General features: G+C 35.9%; 1 protein-coding gene across 1 annotated transcript in view; it reads left to right on the top strand.

The window, feature by feature from the left end:
* COG5 (component of oligomeric golgi complex 5) overlaps positions 1–18984 on the top strand; it is a 368980-nt gene that overhangs the window by 144048 nt on the left and 205948 nt on the right. The window contains exon 7 of the mRNA XM_050785204.1: positions 10803–10933. Coding sequence (XP_050641161.1) covers positions 10803–10933 — 131 coding nt within the window. The remainder of the gene's footprint in view (positions 1–10802; positions 10934–18984) is intronic.

Consider the following 18984-nt stretch of genomic DNA (forward strand, 5'->3'; position numbering starts at 1 on the left):
TATTTTTGCATTTCTGCTTGTGAGGAGATTATTTTGTAGGTTTTAATTTTTTTAATTTATTTTTTGTAACGTCTTTGGTTTTTGTATTACAGTAATCAGATTTTCTAGTGTTTTGAAGATTTTCGTGTATATCTCTTGAGAGATAATGTTCTGTTGCATTCTTTTTTTCCCTAGTTTTGGGAAGTGTTCCCTCTTTTATTGTATAGAATTGATTTCTTTTTTTCAGTGATAATGAAAACATCTGGGCCTGTCGATTTCTTATTCAGAATGTTTTAAACTACAAATTCAGTTCCCTTAATGTTATAGATCGAGTCAGATAATCTTGTATTAGCTCTGGTCGTTTCTCTAAGTTGTTCAACTATTTATAGTTTTCCACTATGATATGCCTGTGAGGCCCATAGTGATATCCTCTTTTTAATTCCTGTTACTCATACACTTGATTCTTCATCACATCCCTGCCTGATTGAGAAATTCAGACTAAAGTCTGTCTTTTACAAAAGCAAATATCAAAATATAAAACTGTGGTTTATAGAGGGTTATCTAGAAGACTGATGAACAGTAATCTGGAGAGGAAAGATGCCTTTTTTTGGTCCGTTCAACAAATTTTGTATCTTTGAAATTAAAATAAATTGTATTGCAGAGATTAAGACTTATCACAACAACCACATTTGAACTGTTTCTGAAGCATCAATCTTCTTGGCTACAATCATATCAGATATTCTACAAAGAACATAGCTACTAGAGAATACTGAGATAAATAACAAATTTAAATTAAGACAAAACAAAACAAACAACCATCAAATGACACCGAACAACATGAATGTTGTAGGGTTATAAGAGTTATAATATTGACAGAAGTAATTTATCCAATCAAAAATGAGATTTGGGCTTTCCGCATACTGAATAATGTTCCGGAAGTCAAAGAGAACAATGTTCCAGAAGTCACTTAAATCTAAGGTAGTCCAGTTTTTAAAAAATTGCTTTAAAGATACATCCACACACAGACACAAAAACATACACAGAGTCATGGCTTTTTTTTTTTTTTTTTTTTTTTTTAAGTTTCATTAAAGAAACCTTAGAGAACACAGAAGTTAGAGAAGAAAAGGTCATCGAAAACTCCAAGGACAACTACATATACATTTGACTTTCAGTTCATTATTCTAGATGCAAATAGTGTTTTATTTTTATTTATTTGTATTTTTAGTTTTGTTTCACTTTGTCTGAAATGGAGTCTTGCTCTGGTCACCCCAGGCTGAAGTACAGTGGCACAATCTCAGCCCACTGCAACCTCTGCTCCAGAGTTCAAGCGATTCTGCTGCCTCAGCCTCCTGAGTAGCTGGGATTACAGGTGCATGCCACCATGTCTGGCTAATTTTTGTAGTTTTAGTAGTAGAGACAGGGTTTCACCATGTTGGCCTCAAGAAATAATATGTAAACAAATAACTTAAAAATCAACCAACTGGGAAAAATAGCAAATATGATAGGCAAACAGTGAATATTATTATATAATTAGTAATTTGTTTTCCTCCTTTTCCTCTTCGTTGGTGTTACTAGGAGATTACAAATTTTATTGATGTTCTCAAAGAGTCAACTTTTGGTTTGATTTTTCTCTCTTTTCCTGTTTTCAATTTCATTGATTTCTTCTTCTTTATTCTGTTCTAACTTTGGGTTTATTTTACCTTTTTTCTAGTTTTTTGAGGCAGGAGTTTGTATTATTGATTTGAGACCTTTTTCTAATAACAAATTTTTTTCTTCTAAAAACACACAATATTATTAAATTCCTTCTGAACTGCTGTGTTGGTTGCATCTTACAGATTTTGATTTTGTATTTTCATTTTCACTCAATTCAAAATTAAAATTTCTCAGAGATCCTTTATGATCCCTTGATTGTTTAAAAATGTACTAATTTTCAAGATTTAGAAAATTTCCTAATTTGATTCCATTATGATCAAAGAACAATTTTTTTTTTTTTTTTTTTTTTTTTTTTTTTGAGACGGAGTTTCCTTCTGTCTCCTAGTCTGGAGTGCAGTGGCACAGTCTCAGCTCACTGCAACCTTCCCATCCCCTGCCCTCTGGTTCAAGCGATTCTCCTGCTTCCGCTTCACCCGCCACTACGTGTGGCTTATTTTTTGTATTTTTGTAGAGATGGGGTTTCACCACGTTGGCCAGTCTGGTCTTGAACTCCTGACCTCAAGTGATTGACCTGCCTTGGCCTCCCAAGGTGCTGGGATTACAGGCATGAGCCACTGTGCCTGGCCAAAGAACATACTTTGTATTATTTCAGTTCTTTTACATTTATAAAGTTTGCTTTGTGACCCAGAACGTGGTCTGTATTGGATAATGTTCCATGTGTAGTTGAACAGAATTTGTATTCTGTTTTTGCTTGGGGGAGTGCTCTGTAGATGTCAATTAGACCCTTAGTTTATGGTGGTGGTCATTGTTTATATATCCCTGCTGATTTTACGTAAACTAGGGCATCTAAGGAGAGATATTGGCAGTTATTTCTAGCTAGGTACTGATTGGAAGGTAGACATTAAATAAAGGACCTGAAATATCTTTCTGTTGACGATGCGGGGACGAGGTTTCATGTTTCTAAGCTATAATGTCATATCAACAGTACCATAGTTAGAAAGTCAGGAAAAAAGGAAAAATGGTGCCCAGAGGAACAGATAGACAATGTATTTTCTTTCCATTGGCTCTGAGCAATTTTTTGTGGTAGCAAAAACAGACACAGATAGTGATACTTAGGAAAGGAAAATTAATTCTCATTTTTAATAGTAAGATATTTTCCTTCCCCCTTTTGTGAGAGACACAAAAAAGAAGTAAGACTTTTGATTCTAAATTTCCATGAAACTTTGAAGAGCAAGAAAGATGAACATGCCCTGAGAAGTGCTTTAGACTTGAAATATAAAGATTAGGCTAAAGGGGTTTACTTAAGCCTGAGGCTATTCTGTGCATAGTTTATGTGATGGTATCAATTAATACTAGTTAGAAAAATACAAAGTTTAGGCTGGGCGCGGTGGCTCACGTCTGTAATCCCAGCACTTTGGGATGCCGAGACAGGCGGATCACGAGATCATCCTGGAGATCGAGACCATCCTGACTAACATGGTGAAACCCCATCTCTACTAAAAATACAAAAAAATTAGGCAGGTGTGGTTGCACACACCTGTAGTTCCAGCTACTTGGGAGGCTGAGGCAGAAGAATCGCTTGAACCCGGAAGGTGGAGGTTGCAGTGAGCCGAGATCGCGCCACTGCACTCCAGCCTGAGCGACGGAGCAAGACTCCGTCTCAAAAAAAAACAAACAAATTTTAACCTGTGTTTGTTTTCTGTAATACCTGAACTCCTTAAGATTATCTCTACATGTTCTTCTGGGTCTTCTTTCTCCCTATCCCCATCAAAAGAATAATATCCTATTATGAAAATAATAACTAATAATAACTTACATGTAGTTGTTTATGGTTTACAAAACATGCTTCAATGCGTATTGTCTTACTTGATGCGCATAACCCTACTTGGTTAGCAACATAGGTTTTTTAATCTTCACTGTTTGAGTCTCAGAAAAGTTTAGTGATTTTTCTCAGGTAATAGAATTGAACATAATTAAAGCACAGGTGTTCTCATTTCTAGTTCCGTATTCTTTCTATCACATAATACTTGGTCTCTGAAAAGATGTACCTGTTTTCTGTAAAATTTTTGTAAGAAATAACTCAATTAAAATGTATTTTTACATATTTTGAAGATGTTTCAGTGAATATTTACTATTTCATTTTATGGAAAGATTAATTTCAAAGATTATTAAAAAGGTTTAATAGGTTTTCAAATACAGACTTACGGTTATCCTGTTATATGAACTTGTTATTTAATAGCCTTTGGTTATCTTCCCATTTAAAACTATAAACTCTTGGTCAGGCACAGTGGCTCACACCTGTAATCCCAGCACTTTGGGAGTCCGAGGCGGGCGGATCACATGAGGTCAGGAGTTCGAGACTAGCCATGGTCAACAAGGTGAAACCCCGTCTCTACAAAAAATACAAAAATTAGCTGGTCATGGTGGTAGATGCCTGTAATCCTAGCTCCTCGGGAGGCTGAGCCAGGAGAATCGCTTGAACCTGGGAGGTGGAGGTTGCAGTGAGCTGTGAGTACGCCTTTGCACTCCAGCCTGGGCGACAAGAGTGAAACTCCATCTCACAAAAATAAATAAATAAATAAATTCTTTATGTGTTTTTGATGATATGCCTTTCTCTATTTCATTTGATATGCATACTTTCTCCATTCTCTTTTTTTTTTATTTTATTTTTACTATTAGAAAAAAATAATCGGTGGCAAAATATTTTTTGTAATTCATTTTTTAAAGGTTAAGAAATTATTTTTAGTTGGAATAAGCATTATATTCGTTAAATTTTTTCAATTATTGGTTTTATATATTGTGAAAAGCTTTTATTTATAATTTTTCTGTTCGTCTAATTTAGGCTATCACATATTAAAATCTTACACATTTTAAGCCCACATTATTATGTTCTCTGTTCTCTATAAGCCATTTGTGTTTTTGTGCAAATACGACTTTAAAATTTTTGTCTTATAATTTTATTTTATTGTGTTTTCAGTTATATTACACATTATTAGCAATACTCTGCAATTATATGTGAAAAATTGTCTTTAAAATATTTTTCTTCAAAGACATGTTTTATCATCAGATTTAAGATATCTACCTAAATATGATTAAAGTATTCCAAATATAGGCAGGCAGATCACCTGAGTTCAGGAGTTTAAGACCACCCTGGCCAACATGGTGAAACCCTGTCTCTACTAAAAATACAGTTAGCTGCACATGGTGGCATGATCTGTAATCCCAGCTACTCAGGAGGCTGAGGCAGCAGATTCGCTTGAACCCTGGAGGCGGAGGTTGCAGTGAGCAGAGATTGTGCCACTGTACTCCATCCTGGAGTGATCAGAGCAAGACTCCATTTCAGACAAAACAAAGCAAAACTAAAAATACAAATATAAAAATAAAACACTATTTGCTTCTAGAGTAATGAACTGAAAATCAAATGTATATGTAGTTGTCCTTGGAATTTTGGATGACTTTTTCTCTAACTTCTGTGTTCTCTAAGGTTTCTTTAATGAAACTTAAAAAAAAAAAAAAAAAAAGCCATGACTCTGTGTATGTTTATGTGTCTGTGTGTGGATGTATCTTTAAAGCAATTTTTAAAAACTGGACTACCTTAGATTTAAGTGACTTCTGGAACATTATTATGTGGAAAGCGCAAATCTCATTTTTGATTGGATAAATTACTTCTGTCAATATTATAACCCTACAACATTCATGTTGTTTGGTGTCATTTAATGGTTGGTTGTTTTGTTTTGTCTTAATTTAAATTTGTTATTTATCTCAGTATTCTCTAGTAGCTATGTTCTTTGTAGAATATCTGATATGATTGTAGCCAAGAAGATTGATGCTTCATAAACAGTTCAAATGTGGTTGTTGTGATAAATCTTAATCTTTGCAATATAATGTATTTTAATTTCAAAGATACAAAATTTGTTGAACGGATCAGAAAAAAGCATCTTTCCAGATTACTGTTCATCAGTCTTCTAGATAACCCTCTATAAACCACAGTTTTATATTTTGATATTTGCTTTTGTAAAAGACAGACTTTAGTCTGAATTTCTTAATCAGGCAGGGATGTGATGAAGAATCAAGTGTGTGGAGCTTTTTAGATAATTTTATGATTGTGTTCTGAGAATGGCCTCAAATAATATGTAAACGAATAAAAATCAACAAACTGGGAAAATACTCATAGCAAATATTATAGGCAAACAGGGAATATTATCATATAATCAATACAAAGTTATTTAAGACAAAAAGGGAGCAAAAATTATGTAGAAATTCTCAAGAGGAAATATAGTTAGTAAATAGTATTCAGCTTCATAACTTAAAAAATCAGATTAGACTATCAATAAAAACATATTTCTTATAGAAGCATATATAATATTCAAAAACAGTGGTAATATCCAGTGCTATCTGTGGTTCAATTATACCCATAGATTATTGGAAAAAGCATATAAAGTAGTATAGCCATTTTGAAAAGTAGTTTGATAATTTGTATCAAGAAGCTAAAGTGTTACTTTGATCCAATAATTGTCTTTGATTCTCTCCCAAGAAAATAATTCTGGATATTGAAAATCTTTATAAAGATATTTAAAGTAGTCATTTGTGATAACAAATATTCCGTCTTAAACTGAAGGTTAAGTAAATTTTGGTCATTAGTTTGATAAATATTGGGAGCTGTCAAAAATTGATATTTTTATAAGGACTGTTTTAGGGTAGGTAAATGTATGTAACATTAAGTTAATAAAGGAGACATTGTAAATGAGTATAACTACAAATAATAAGAGCAAAACAATTCATGGGTAAAATTTTAAAAGGATGGATTTAAAAAGAATATAGTGGACATTTACTTTTAAGCTCAATCAAGGTTTTAAGTATTTTAGAAACATCTGAAGGTTGCTTCTGAGACATATATTTGTATGGTGCTCTTTATAAAGTTGGTGTGTAGGAGGGAGCCACTTTTGTTGGTGACTGTAGCCAGCTGCCCAGACCCTGTACATCAGTTTTTCCTTTCTCTGCACTTTCTCACATAAATATCCAGGAGGAGGATATATGCTGTTGTTCTGTTACTTGAGAATTTGGAGATTCATAAATTTCTGAGATACTGCTGTGCAAATTCCAATGCTCCGCTGGCCAGTAGTTGCCTCTGTGTTATAGGGTTATATAATTTCCCCTCTTTCTAACATTTCTCTGACTTCTAAAATATCTTTAATGAACATGGTCTTATCTTAAAAGCTTTTTTCCAGTTACCAGTTAATAATCTTTGCATTAAACTCTTCACCCTGAGGTAATATGTTCTGCTTTTCCTATAATGTCCCATCTGCTGTTAATCCCATCCAGACATTATACATTTTAACTGACTTGTCTTACTTTATTATCCATGTCTATTTGACATGGTCAGTCTATTTTGATGGGGGAACATATCAAATACACTTACAGTAAATGTTGTGAAGTCCTTGTCTAAAAGTGTTATACTCTGTGCCATTGGTTCATACTTAGCATTTAATGGGAAAATACACAAATGCAAAAACACATTTTTAACATATATAAGTTATAATACTGCCCATTAAATTTAAGAATTAGTGTATTAAAGTAACATAGTATCTGCTACTTCTGCTAATTTTTCCAAATGTTGTTAGTGTTTCTGTGTATCCCAAATAATATATCATTTAGTCTTATATTTCTCAGTATGAATTACTTGTTGCTGTGTGTGTTTTCTAAAACTTGTTCTTGTTCCTTAACATCGTGTTACTGAGATTCATTGTTATTGATATTTATACCATATGTATATACCTGTCATTTGTTTACTTTTACTCCTCTATAGTAGTACTTGGGATGAATATATTACACATTTTTTTTTCTTTTGTTGATGGTTATTTGGGTTTTCAGCTTTGTTTTTAAAAGTGCTACTATGAACATTCTTGTACATGTCTTCTGATACACGTATATAAAAACATCTCTGTGGTATGTGCCTAGGAATGGAATATTTTGGTCATGGGGGATACATATATGAAACCTTATCAGATAGTCCCATATTGTTTTCCAAACTGGTTTTTACTAACTTATAATGTTGCTATTTATATATACATACGTGTGTGTATATATACATGCACATATATACATTTGTGCACATGTACATATATCCCTATGTGTGTGTGTTACTGTTGCAATGAACACTGTAATAAATGCCTTCCTGCTCAAATATATTCACCTTTTTCTTCTTTTTAAAAATTATTATTTATTCCCAGAAGCAGAATCATTGATTCAGAGGATGTGATTTTTTTTTTCTAGTAGGCTAGCCACCTTATTTTAACTTTTGGTATTATTTTTCTTAACTTCTATTTACTTTTTAAAATTTAGTTTTATTTATTATGAAAGTTATACATGTGTAATATACTGAAATAGCTACAAGGTTTTTTAAAAATGGCAATGCTCTGCCCTCTTCCTGGCCTCATTTACTCTTTCTCAGAGGCAAACTTTTCAGTCTTTTTCAGCTAATTATTTTAGTATTTGCCTCCATATCTGTAAATAATCTGCTTACATTTATACTTTTTAATTTTTAACTTCTTTGACTCCCCATTATGGAGCGTGAAGATTTACCCTCCTCATTTCTTTCAACTTCCAGCACCAACCCCATTTCATAACGTGCTTTTCTCATTCATCTGGTTTCTTCTAAATAAATAATTTAGTGCTAACATTGTTGTGAAACATAAGTGCATAGCTGAATTCTTTAGCAAACTATAGTTGTACTTCTTTTTGTTTTCTTTTAAACAAAGGAGGAGGCTAGTAAAAGAAGGGACAGCGGGCTAGGTGCGGTGGCTCACGCCTGTAATCCCAGCACTTTGGGAGGCCGAGGCGGGTGGATCACGAGGTCAGGAGATCAAGACCATCCTGGCCAAAATGGTGAAACCCCATCTCTAGTAAAATACAAAAAATTAGCCAGGCATGGTGGCGCACACTTGTAGTCCCAGCTACCCGGGAGGCTGAGGCGGGGGAATCACTTTGAACCCAGGGGGCAGAGGTTGCAGTTTGCTGAGATTGTGCCACTGTATTCCAGCCTGGCAACAGAGCAAGACTGAGTCTCAAAAAAAAAAAAAAAAAAAAAGAAAAAAAAAAAAAAAAAAGAGGGGACAGTGAGGATTTTGGAATCAATAAAGACATTTTCTACTGCAAAATAGGAGAACATGTTAGTCAGCGTGAAGCCAGAGGTTCATGAATGGAAGGACGACTATAATAAACTAGAATATACCAGAATGTTTATTCTGGTAGCCATGTGTACTATTGACTAGAATATTGAAAGCCTAGTGAAATGACTGATGTGCTTGAACTCCCTTTTATCTAATCTAGTAGATTAAATATTTCTCATGTTAAGTACACCAAGAGATAATTAATATCATTTATTTTCCACTAAAAGCAGTAGTCTCATAGTTTTCTCCTAAGGAGTTGATAAATACATTAAATTCAAATAGATCAATTTCATTTCCTGCTTCATTGTTGTGGTATATGAAGGGATCCAACAGGTATTTGTATTAAGTGGCTAGTAAGTTAATTTTGGCTGTGCACTCCACATTTATTAAGGTTTAATTGTCATGATGTGAGTAATGCTGCCATATTTCAAAGTTTGGCATTATATATATTTTTTTAAATTTACATATTTTTAGAAGTTAAACTAGTTATTTAATACTTTCGTTGTTCTAAACTGGGCAAATTTTATGAAGAGTTATATCTGTTATGATTTTTACATCTTTACCCTTTCACTGAGCAAATTGGAAGAATATTGGAGGAATACTCACTCTTTGAATATAAGCTCTTTTCTTTCAAGGCTCTTCAGATTGGCCTGGGATTATCTACTGAAAAGACTGTGTCAGAAAAACCAGGATTTAAATTCTGCTTTACCAGTTACTAGCCAAGTGAATTTGTTCAGATTACTTAAATTCTTTGGGTTTTAGTATCTTCATCTAGGTATGATGATATTTCTAGCAAGATTGTTTAGAAAATTACAAATAACAGAGGCATTAAAGTAATATATACCTTGTATCTAGCTTAATGTATTATACATGCTACATCTTTAAAAATGCTAGTCATTGTTATTAGAATCATCATCATCATTTTGTTCTTGGCTCCAGTCTTTAGATGTGCTTAACAAAGAGCAGACGTATAAAAACTTGTACCACTGATAGTGATTGTATGCATCAGATAAGTGGGAAGGGAAACTTTAGTATCATAATCCCTCTGTTCTTCTGTGGTGAGGGGCAGATGCTGGGGGTTGTTACTACATTTCTTTTCTTTTTTTTTTTTCCTCTGTTGCTACATGTCTGTTACTGAAAAGTAGGTTTGTGGAATAATTAGTAACTAAAATAATATAGACCTTTCTCCCTCCGAGCTGTTAGAGCCCTTTGCACTGCAAATCTAGCATGTTGTTTGGTTACTTCTTAAGGTGAGTGATTGTAAATGTGGTTTGGATAACTGGGGAGGTGGGAGCTGGTGGTGGTTTTACAATGTGATGAAGGCCTCTTTTTTGCTTTTAAAAATACTGGGGCCCAGCTACTCAAGAGGTCAAGATGGGAGGATCACTTGAGGCCGGGAGTTTGAGACCAGCCTGAACAACATAGAGAGACCCTGTCTCTTAAAAAAAAAAAAAAAAGAAAATAGTTGGGCGTGATGCCAGGTACTGGTAGTACCAGCTACTTGGGAGGCTAAGGTGGGAGGACTGCTAGAGCCCAGGAGCTTTGAGACTATAGTGAAATATAATCACATGTGTGAGAGTCCACTACACTCCAGCCTGGGCAGTATATTGAGACTCCTCCATCTCTTAAAAACAACAACAGCAGCAGCAAAAAAAACTGTAGTTGCATCTTGAGAATTTTCTGAAAATATGAGAATATTTATTTACTTAAAAATACTAAATTTGACACTTTTAAATGTGATCTCTTGACATTTCCTTAAACTTGTAATAATCATCGTTTCTATTCTTGTCTTACCAAATCTGTCTTATTTGGAGCATTTAACTCCAGCATAAATTACTTATTAAATAGAAAATATTTGGGAAACTGTATTTTTTAAAATATGGATTTTGAAAGGCAATCCTCTTTAATAGCCTTTTTTTTTGAGAAGTTATACGTCTTTTAATACCTTGATATTTATTCAGTATTGAAATATTTGAATGTGTGTGTTTTTGTTTTAAACAGATTATCTTTCTCAAGGAATAGATCTTTCTGGAATAGAAGTGATAGAAAATGACCTACTTTTTATTGCAAGAGCCCGACTTGAAGTGGAAAATCAAGCTAAGCGCCTACTAGAGCAGGGTTTGGAGACTCAGGTAATAAAAATAAGACTTTTTTAATGTGAAAAAATGTCTCATAATACAGGTGAACATTTGACTTTGAGTTCAAATAAGTAATATATGTCTTCATTTTATCACTGAGAAAGTATGTCTACAATTTAAATCAGAGAATAGGTCATAGTTAAGGGAAATTTTAATATATGTTCAGTATATTTAATTTAAAAATAGACCTAATGTTTCTAATGTATAATGTATATAACATGAAATGTATTTTTTATGATGTGCATATATAGATAGATAGCTGACCATGCATGCTTTGTCTAAAGCGTGGTTCCTCATTTAAGCCTTTCAACAACCCAGTAAGATTGGTATTATTGTTAATTTTATTTTACAGTTGAAGAAACAGAACTTAAATAAGTTGTTGAAAATCACATAGCTAGTAAATTAGTTTGGATTCAAATTTTAATCACTCGAGTCCCAGAACTTTTCAATCTTAATCATTATGCCATAATTTTAAAAATTTTTGACTTGACATTTCTCCTAGGGTATCATTTTCCTGATGCTTAATTTTCTGAATTAGAAGAAATTCAAAGGTATTGATGTATTAGATTCAACAACTTAGAATTAGATCTTAAATCTACCCTTGTATTATACCCAGGTATTTTCTCTATTCGTATTGGGCTCCAAAATAATTATTAATCCTTAGAGTTTTTTCATATCCTCTAAACCAGGAATTTCATTTTGTGCATTTATATTAGGCAGAAATAATGTTATTAATGTGCTGTTCTTTAAGTAGCCTCTAAATCAGGAAGGTACTTGACTTCTGATTCCTAAATAGTTGTAATTTTTAAAATATAACTGAATCAGGTAGTTATTCTTTTAAAATTGAATATTATATGCAAAATGAAAAGTGGACAAATCATAAACTTTCATATAGAATGAATACCACAGTGTGAACATACCCGTGAAATCAAAACCCAGGTCAGAAATGGGACATCACCAGTACTCCTAGAGTTTCTTTGCCCTCTCTCGCAATTTTTACTCTCTTCTGTCTTCCCCAAAAATAATTATTATTCTAACTTCTAACATTAGAGATTACTTTTAGTTGTTTGGTCAATTATGTTTTAACTCTAGGTCTCCGTATAAGGATGGAACTCTTACACTGTTTAAAAAAAAAATAGAGTATTTCTCTACATTAAATAAGAGAAGATACCTTTTTTAGATCCTCAAAAGAGAAGGAAAAGATAACTCTATTAATCAAACATTTTGCCCTGAATTTCAAAACAAGAAAGGGCAGTTGCCTTCCTAAAGAAGTGGTGTCTGGGTTTGACTTTGTAGCCCTCCATCCTATAAGAATTATGCCTTTTTTTGGGATTTTATACAGGGGATTTATTTTCTATAACATATTGTCCTCTTCCTCATATGGTTGCTTTTATCTCCTAATCCTCTGCCATCTCTAGGACTTCAGCAGTACTGTTTTCTCTCCATTCTAAATCCCATCATCGTGGATGTTACCAATACCTATGGAGGTGGTTATTCTTATATGTTGGGCTCACAGTAGTTTGACATCTACTAGCCCAAACTTGAGTCTAATGCCCTTCCCTTCCATCCTATTTCAGTATCTTTCCCTCCTTATTAATGTTGAATATTGTCATTAGCATTTGGTCTAAGTCTTCAGTGTCTCTTCCTTTGACTGTAAATTCCTATTTTTTCTGCCCTCCCACTCCCTTGTTCCTGTTATAACTCATAATTCTTTTATTAACCTAAAACTTCAGTCTCTTGGCCGGGCACAGTGGCTCACATCTGTAATCCCAGCACTTTGGGAGGCCGAGGCAGGCAGATCACCTAAGGTTGGGAGTTCGAGACCAGCCTAACCAACATGTAGAAGCCCCATCTCTACTAAAAATACAAAATTAGCCAGGCGTTGTGGTGCACTCCTGTAATCCCAGCTACTCGGGAGGCTGAGGCAGGAGAATTGCTTAAATCTGGAAGCCGGAGGTTGTGGTGAGCCGAGATCTTGCCATTGCCCTCCAGCCTGCGCAACAAGAGCAAAACTCCATCTCAAAAACAAAACAAAACAAAACAAAACAAAACAAAACCATCAGTCTATTAAGTCATCTATAGCATAAATGCCTTTACTACTCGATGGTTTTCTACTCTGTCAACCTCATATCTGTCCCCTTCTCTGGCTCTACTTATATTTTTGTATTAAATTGATCAAAGATGAGTCTTTTCAACTATTCACCTAACTAATGATTCTCAAACTTCACCACGCATCAGAATTGATGGGAGGACTGGTTAAACACAGACAGCTGAGCCCAACACCCAGAATTTCTGATTCAGTAGATCTGGTACCAAGAACCATTGCTCTTGATGATACCCTCAAATTCTCTCACCTTTGCCTTTCTACTACTCCTGCACAGCAAAATGCCATCTGTGGACCATGCAACATTTATCCCTGTTTTACTTCTATGCCTAGGCTTGTCATTGCTCTTAAAAAACAAAAACAAAACAACACAAAACACAGACAACTGTAAGATTGATGTAACCAAAATTTACGATTCTGAGATGCAGCTGGGTTTCAATTACTTTTTTTTTTAAGTTATTACATCTTTATTGCTTTAATTTTTTATTATACTTTAAGTTCTAGGGTACATGCGCACAACGTGCAGGTTTGTTACATATGTATATATGTGCCATGTTGGTGTGCTGCGCCCATTAACTGGTTATTTACATTAGGTATATCTCCTAATGCTACCCCATCGCCCCTCCCCCCACCCCACGACAGGCCCCAGTGTGTGATGTTCCCCTTCCTGTGTCCAAGTGTTCTCATTGTTCAGTTCCCACCTATGAGTGAGAATATGTGGTGTTTGGTTTTCTGTTCTTGTGATAGTTTGCTGAGAATGATGGTTTCCAGCTGCATCCATGGTATGTTCATCCATGTCTTGTGCCAGTTTTCAAAGGGAATTTTTCCAGTTTTTGCCCATTCAGTATGATATTGGCTGTGGGTTTGTCACAAATAGGTCTTACTATTTTGAGATACGTTCCATCAATACCGAATTTATTGAGAGTTTTTAGCATGAAGGGCTGTGGAATTTTGTCAAAGGCCTTTTCTGCATCTATTGAGATGATCATGTGGTGTTTGTCTTTGGTTCTGTTTATATGCTGGATTACATTTATTGATTTGCATATGTTGAACCAGCGTTGCATCTGAAGGATGAAGCCCACTTGATCATGGTGAATAAGCTTTTTGATGTGCTGCTGGATTCAGTTTGCCAGTATTTTATTGAGGATTTTTGCATCGATGTTCATCAGGGATATTGGTCTAAAATTCTGTTTTTTTTGTTGTATCTCTTCCAGGCTTGGTATCAGGATGAAGCTGGCCTCATAAAGTGAGTTAGGGAGGATTCCCTCTTTTTCTATTGATTGGAATAGTTTCAGAAGGAATGGTACTAGCTCCTCCTTGTACCTCTGGTGGAATTTAGCTGTGAATCCCTGGTCCTGGACTCTTTTTGGTTGGTAGACTATTAATTATTGCCTCAATTTCAGAGCCTGTTATTGGTCTGTTCAGGGATTCAACTTCTTCCTGATTTAGTCTTAGGAGAGTGTATATGTCCAGGAATTTATCCATTTCTTCTAGGTTTTCTAGTTTATTTGAGTAGAGTTGTTTATAGTATTCTCTGATGGTAGTTTGTATTTCTGTGGGATCGGTGATGATAACCCCTTTATCGTTTTTTATTGCATCTATTTGATTCTTCTCTCTTTTCTTCTTTATTAGTCTTGCTAGCAGCCTTTCAATTTTGTTGATCTTTTCAAAAAACCAACTCCTGGATTCATTGATTTTCTTGAAGGGTTTTTTGTGTCTCTGTCTCCTTCAGTTCCGCTCTGATCTTAGTTATTTGTTTCCTTCTGCTAGCTTTTGAATATGTTTCCTGTTGCTTCTCTAGTTCTTTTAATTGTGATGTTAGGGTGTCAATTTTAGATCTTTCCTGCTTTCTCTTGTGGGCATTTAGTGCTATAAATTTCCCTCTACACACTGCTTTAAATGTGTCCCAGAGATTCTGGTATGTTGTATCTTTGTTCTCATTGGTTTCAAAGAACACCTTTATTTCTGCCTTCATTTGGTTATGTACCCAGTAGTCATTCAGGAGCAGGTTGTTCAGTTTCCATGTAGTTGAGCAGTTTTGATTGAGTTTCTTAATCCTGAGTTCTAGTTTGATTGCACTGTGTTCTGAGAGACAGTTTGTTATAATTTCTGTTCTTTTACATTTGCTGAGGAGTGCTTTACTTCCATCTATGTGGTCAATTTTGGAATAAGTGCGATGTGGTGCTGAGAAGAATATATATTCTGTTGATTTGGGGTGGAGAGTTCAGTAGATGTCTATTAGGTCTGCTTGGTGCAGAACTGAGTTTAATTTCTGGATATCCTTGTTAACTTTCTGTCTCGTTGATCTCTCTGATGTTGATAGTGGGGTGTTAAAGTCTCCCATTATTGTTGTGTGGGAGTCTAAGTCTCTTTGTAAGTCTCTAACGACTTGCTTTATGAATCTGGGTGCTCCTGTATTGGGTGCATATATATTTAGGATAGTTAGCTCTTCTTGTTGAATTGATCCCTTTACCATTATGTAATGGCCTTCTTTGTCTCTTTTGATCTTTGATGGTTTAAAGTCTGTTTTATCAGAGACTAGGATTGGAACCCCTTCCTTTTTTTATTTTCCATTTGCTTGGTAGATCTTCCTCCATCCCTTTATTTTGAGCCTATGTGTGTCTCTGCTCATGAGATGGGTCTCCTGAATACAGCACACTGATGGGTCTTGACTCTTTATCCAATTTGCCAGTCTGTGTCTTTTAATTGGAGCATTTAGCCCATTTACATTTAAGGTTAATATTGTTATGTGTAAATGTGATCCTGTCATTATGATGTTAGCTGGTTATTTTGCTTGTTAGTTGATGCAGTTTCTTCCTACTATCAATGGTCTTTACATTTTGGCCTGTTTTTGCAAGTGGCTGGTACCGGTTGTTCCTTTCCATGTTTAGTGCTTCCTTCTGGAGCTCTTGTTGGGCAGGTCTGGTGGTGACAAAATCTCTCAGCATTTGCTTGTTTGTAAAGGATTTTATTTCTTCTTCACTTATGAAACTTAGTTTGACTTGATATGAAATTCTGAGTTGAAAATTCTTTTCTTTAAGAATGTTGAATAATGGTCCCCACTGTCTTCTGGCTTGTAGAGTTTCTGCCGAGAGATCCGCTGCTAGTCTGATGGGCCTCCGTTTGTGAGTAACCCGACCTTTCTCTCTGGCTGCCCCAACATTTTTCCTTTATTTCAACTTTGGCGAATCTGACAATTATGTGTCTTGGAGTTGCTTTTCTCGAGGAGTATCTTTGTGGTGTTGTCTGTATTTCCTGAATTTGAATGCTGGCCTGCCTTGCTAGGTTGGGGAAGTTCTCCTGGATAATATCCTGAAGAGTGTTTTCCAACTTCATTCCATTCTCCCTGTCGCTTTCAAGTACACCAATCAGACGTAGATTTGGTCTTTTCACATAGTCCTGTATTTCTTGGAGGCTTTGTTCATTTCTTTTTTCTCTTTTTTCTCTAAACTTCTCTTCTCACTTCATTTCATTCATTTGATCTTCAATCACTGATACCCTTTCTTCCAGTTGATCAAATCAGTTACTAAAGCTTGTGCATTTGTCATGTAGTTCTTGTGCCATGGTTTTCAGCACTATCAGGTCATTTAAGGACTTCTCTACGTTGGTTATTCTAGTTAGTCATGCATCTAATCTTTTTTCAAGGTTTTTAGCTTCTTTGCGATGGGTTCAAACTTCCTCCTTTAGCTTGGAGAAGTTTGATCATCTGATGCCTTCTTCTCGTAATTCATCGAAGTCATTCTCCGTCCAGCTTTGTTCCATTGCTGGCGAGGAACTGCGTTCCTTTGGAGGGGGAGAGGCAGTCTGATTTTTAAAATTTTCAGCTTTTCTGCTCTGTTTTTTCCCCATCTTTGTGGTTTTATCTGCCTTTGGTCTTTGATGATGGTGACATACAGATGGAGTTTTGGTGTGGATGTCCTTTCTGTTTGTTAAGTTTCCTTCTAACAGGACCCTCAACTGCAGGTCTGTTGGAGTTTGCTCAAGGTCCACTCTAGACCCTGTTTGCCTGGGTATCAGCAGCAGAGGCTGCAGAAGAGTGAATATTGCAGAACAGTAAATATTGCTGCCTGATCATTCCTTTGGAAGCTTGGTCTCAGGGGCATTCCCAGCTGTGTGAAGTGTCAGTCTGCCCCTACTTGGGGGTGCCTCCCACTTAGGCCACTTGGGGGTCAGGAACCCACTTGAGGAGGCAGTGTGTCTGTTCTCAGATCTCAAACTGCATGCTGGGAGAACCACTAGTCTCTTCAAAGCTGTCAGACAGGGATGTTTACATCTGCAGAGGTTTCTGCTGCTTTTTGTTTAGCTATGCCCTGTCCCTAGAGGTGGAGTCTACAGAGGCAGGCAGGCCTCCTTGAGCTGTGGTGGGCTCCACCCAGTTCAAGCTTCCTGGCTGCTTTGTTTACCTACTCAAGCCTCAGCAATGGCGGGCACCCCTCCTCCAGCCTCACTGCCACCTTACAGTTAGATCTCAGACTGCTGTGCTAGCAATGAGGGAGGCCCCGTGGGTGTGGGACCCTCTGAGCCAGTCTCGTGATATAATCTTCTGGTGTGCTGTTTGCTAAGACCTTTGGAAAAGTGCAGTATTACGGTGGGAGTGACCCGATTTTCCAGGTGCTGTGTGTCAGGATTTCCCTTGGCTAGGAAAGGGAATTCCCTTACTCCTTGCACTTCCCAGGTGAGGTGATGCCTCGCCCTGCTTCGCCTCTTACTCGGTGGACTGCACCCACTGTCCTGCACCCACTTTCCGACATGCCCCATTGAGATGAACCCGGTACCTTAGTTGGAAATGCAGAAGTCACCCGTCTTCTGTGTCGCTCGCACTGGGAGCTGTAGCTTGGAGCTGTTCCTATTCGGCCATCTTGGAACCACCCACCTGTACCTGGCCTCAATTACTTTTTTATTATGTCCAATTCCCTCTTCCATTTCACAGATGGTTGTTTCAAATTTTTTTTATTCACTGTAAACCTCCAGTGTCTTCTCTCTCATTGTCATGAGATGATCTTGTCACACTCCTTAAAAAGAAAATCAAGATCACAAGGCATGCATGGTTTTGACTTCATGCCTAGTTCATTCTTAAGGATACAACTCCATCAGATCTCTAACCTTCCTATTTAAGGCGAATTCCACACCATCCTTTCTGCCCTGCTTCTTTACTTTGCTCCTTAGCTTGTCTGAATCTTCAACCTTTTCCTTTTATTTAGCAGTAAACAAAGATACTAAAATTTCTCCCACTTAAAAGGAAAAAGGATTCTTCAAGTTTAACTGTTTACTTAGTTATATCTTGTTATGTAACTATTTCCTAGTCTGTTTACTTCATAGTCAAACTGTTTGGAAGAATAAGCTGCTCTTACTGTCTCCTTTTCTTGACTTCTCATATAGTCCCCAGTCCTATTGTGGCTTCTAACACACTTTCAGTAGATTTATTGAAGTCTATACCCCAGTAGATTACTGGGGTGACCTCCCAGTTTCCCAAAGGACTTTTTTTTTGTTTCTCAAATTTTGACATTGGTAGCCATTTCAACTTCTTGACAGCCTTTCTTCTCTTAGTTTCCTTATCTCAATCTCTCCTGGTTGTTTTTTTTTTTTTTTTTTTTTTTTTTCCTTCTCTTGACATTGCTTTTTGGTTTCTTCATAGTTGTAATAATTTCTGCTTACTTCCTTAATCTTTGTATTCTGTCTTTCTTTGTGACCACTTTTTATTTTAAGTGCTTTTCCTTGATGATCTCGTACATTCCCATTTGCTGATAACTTTAAAATCTCACTCTGCATCCAAGATCTCTTTCGTAAACACCAAATCTTTATAGCTGCCTGCCCTGCCTGCAGGATGGTTGTATTGGTTAAAATTTGCTTATAGAAAACAGAATTTACTTTAGCAAGTTTTAGTAGATAGGGATTTATTATAGGATATGGTTGGGAGGGCTCAAGAAGAAGATCTGAACTT

This window comes from Macaca thibetana, chromosome 3, assembly GCF_024542745.1.
Source record: "Macaca thibetana thibetana isolate TM-01 chromosome 3, ASM2454274v1, whole genome shotgun sequence".
NCBI classification, from domain to species: Eukaryota; Metazoa; Chordata; class Mammalia; order Primates; family Cercopithecidae; genus Macaca; species Macaca thibetana.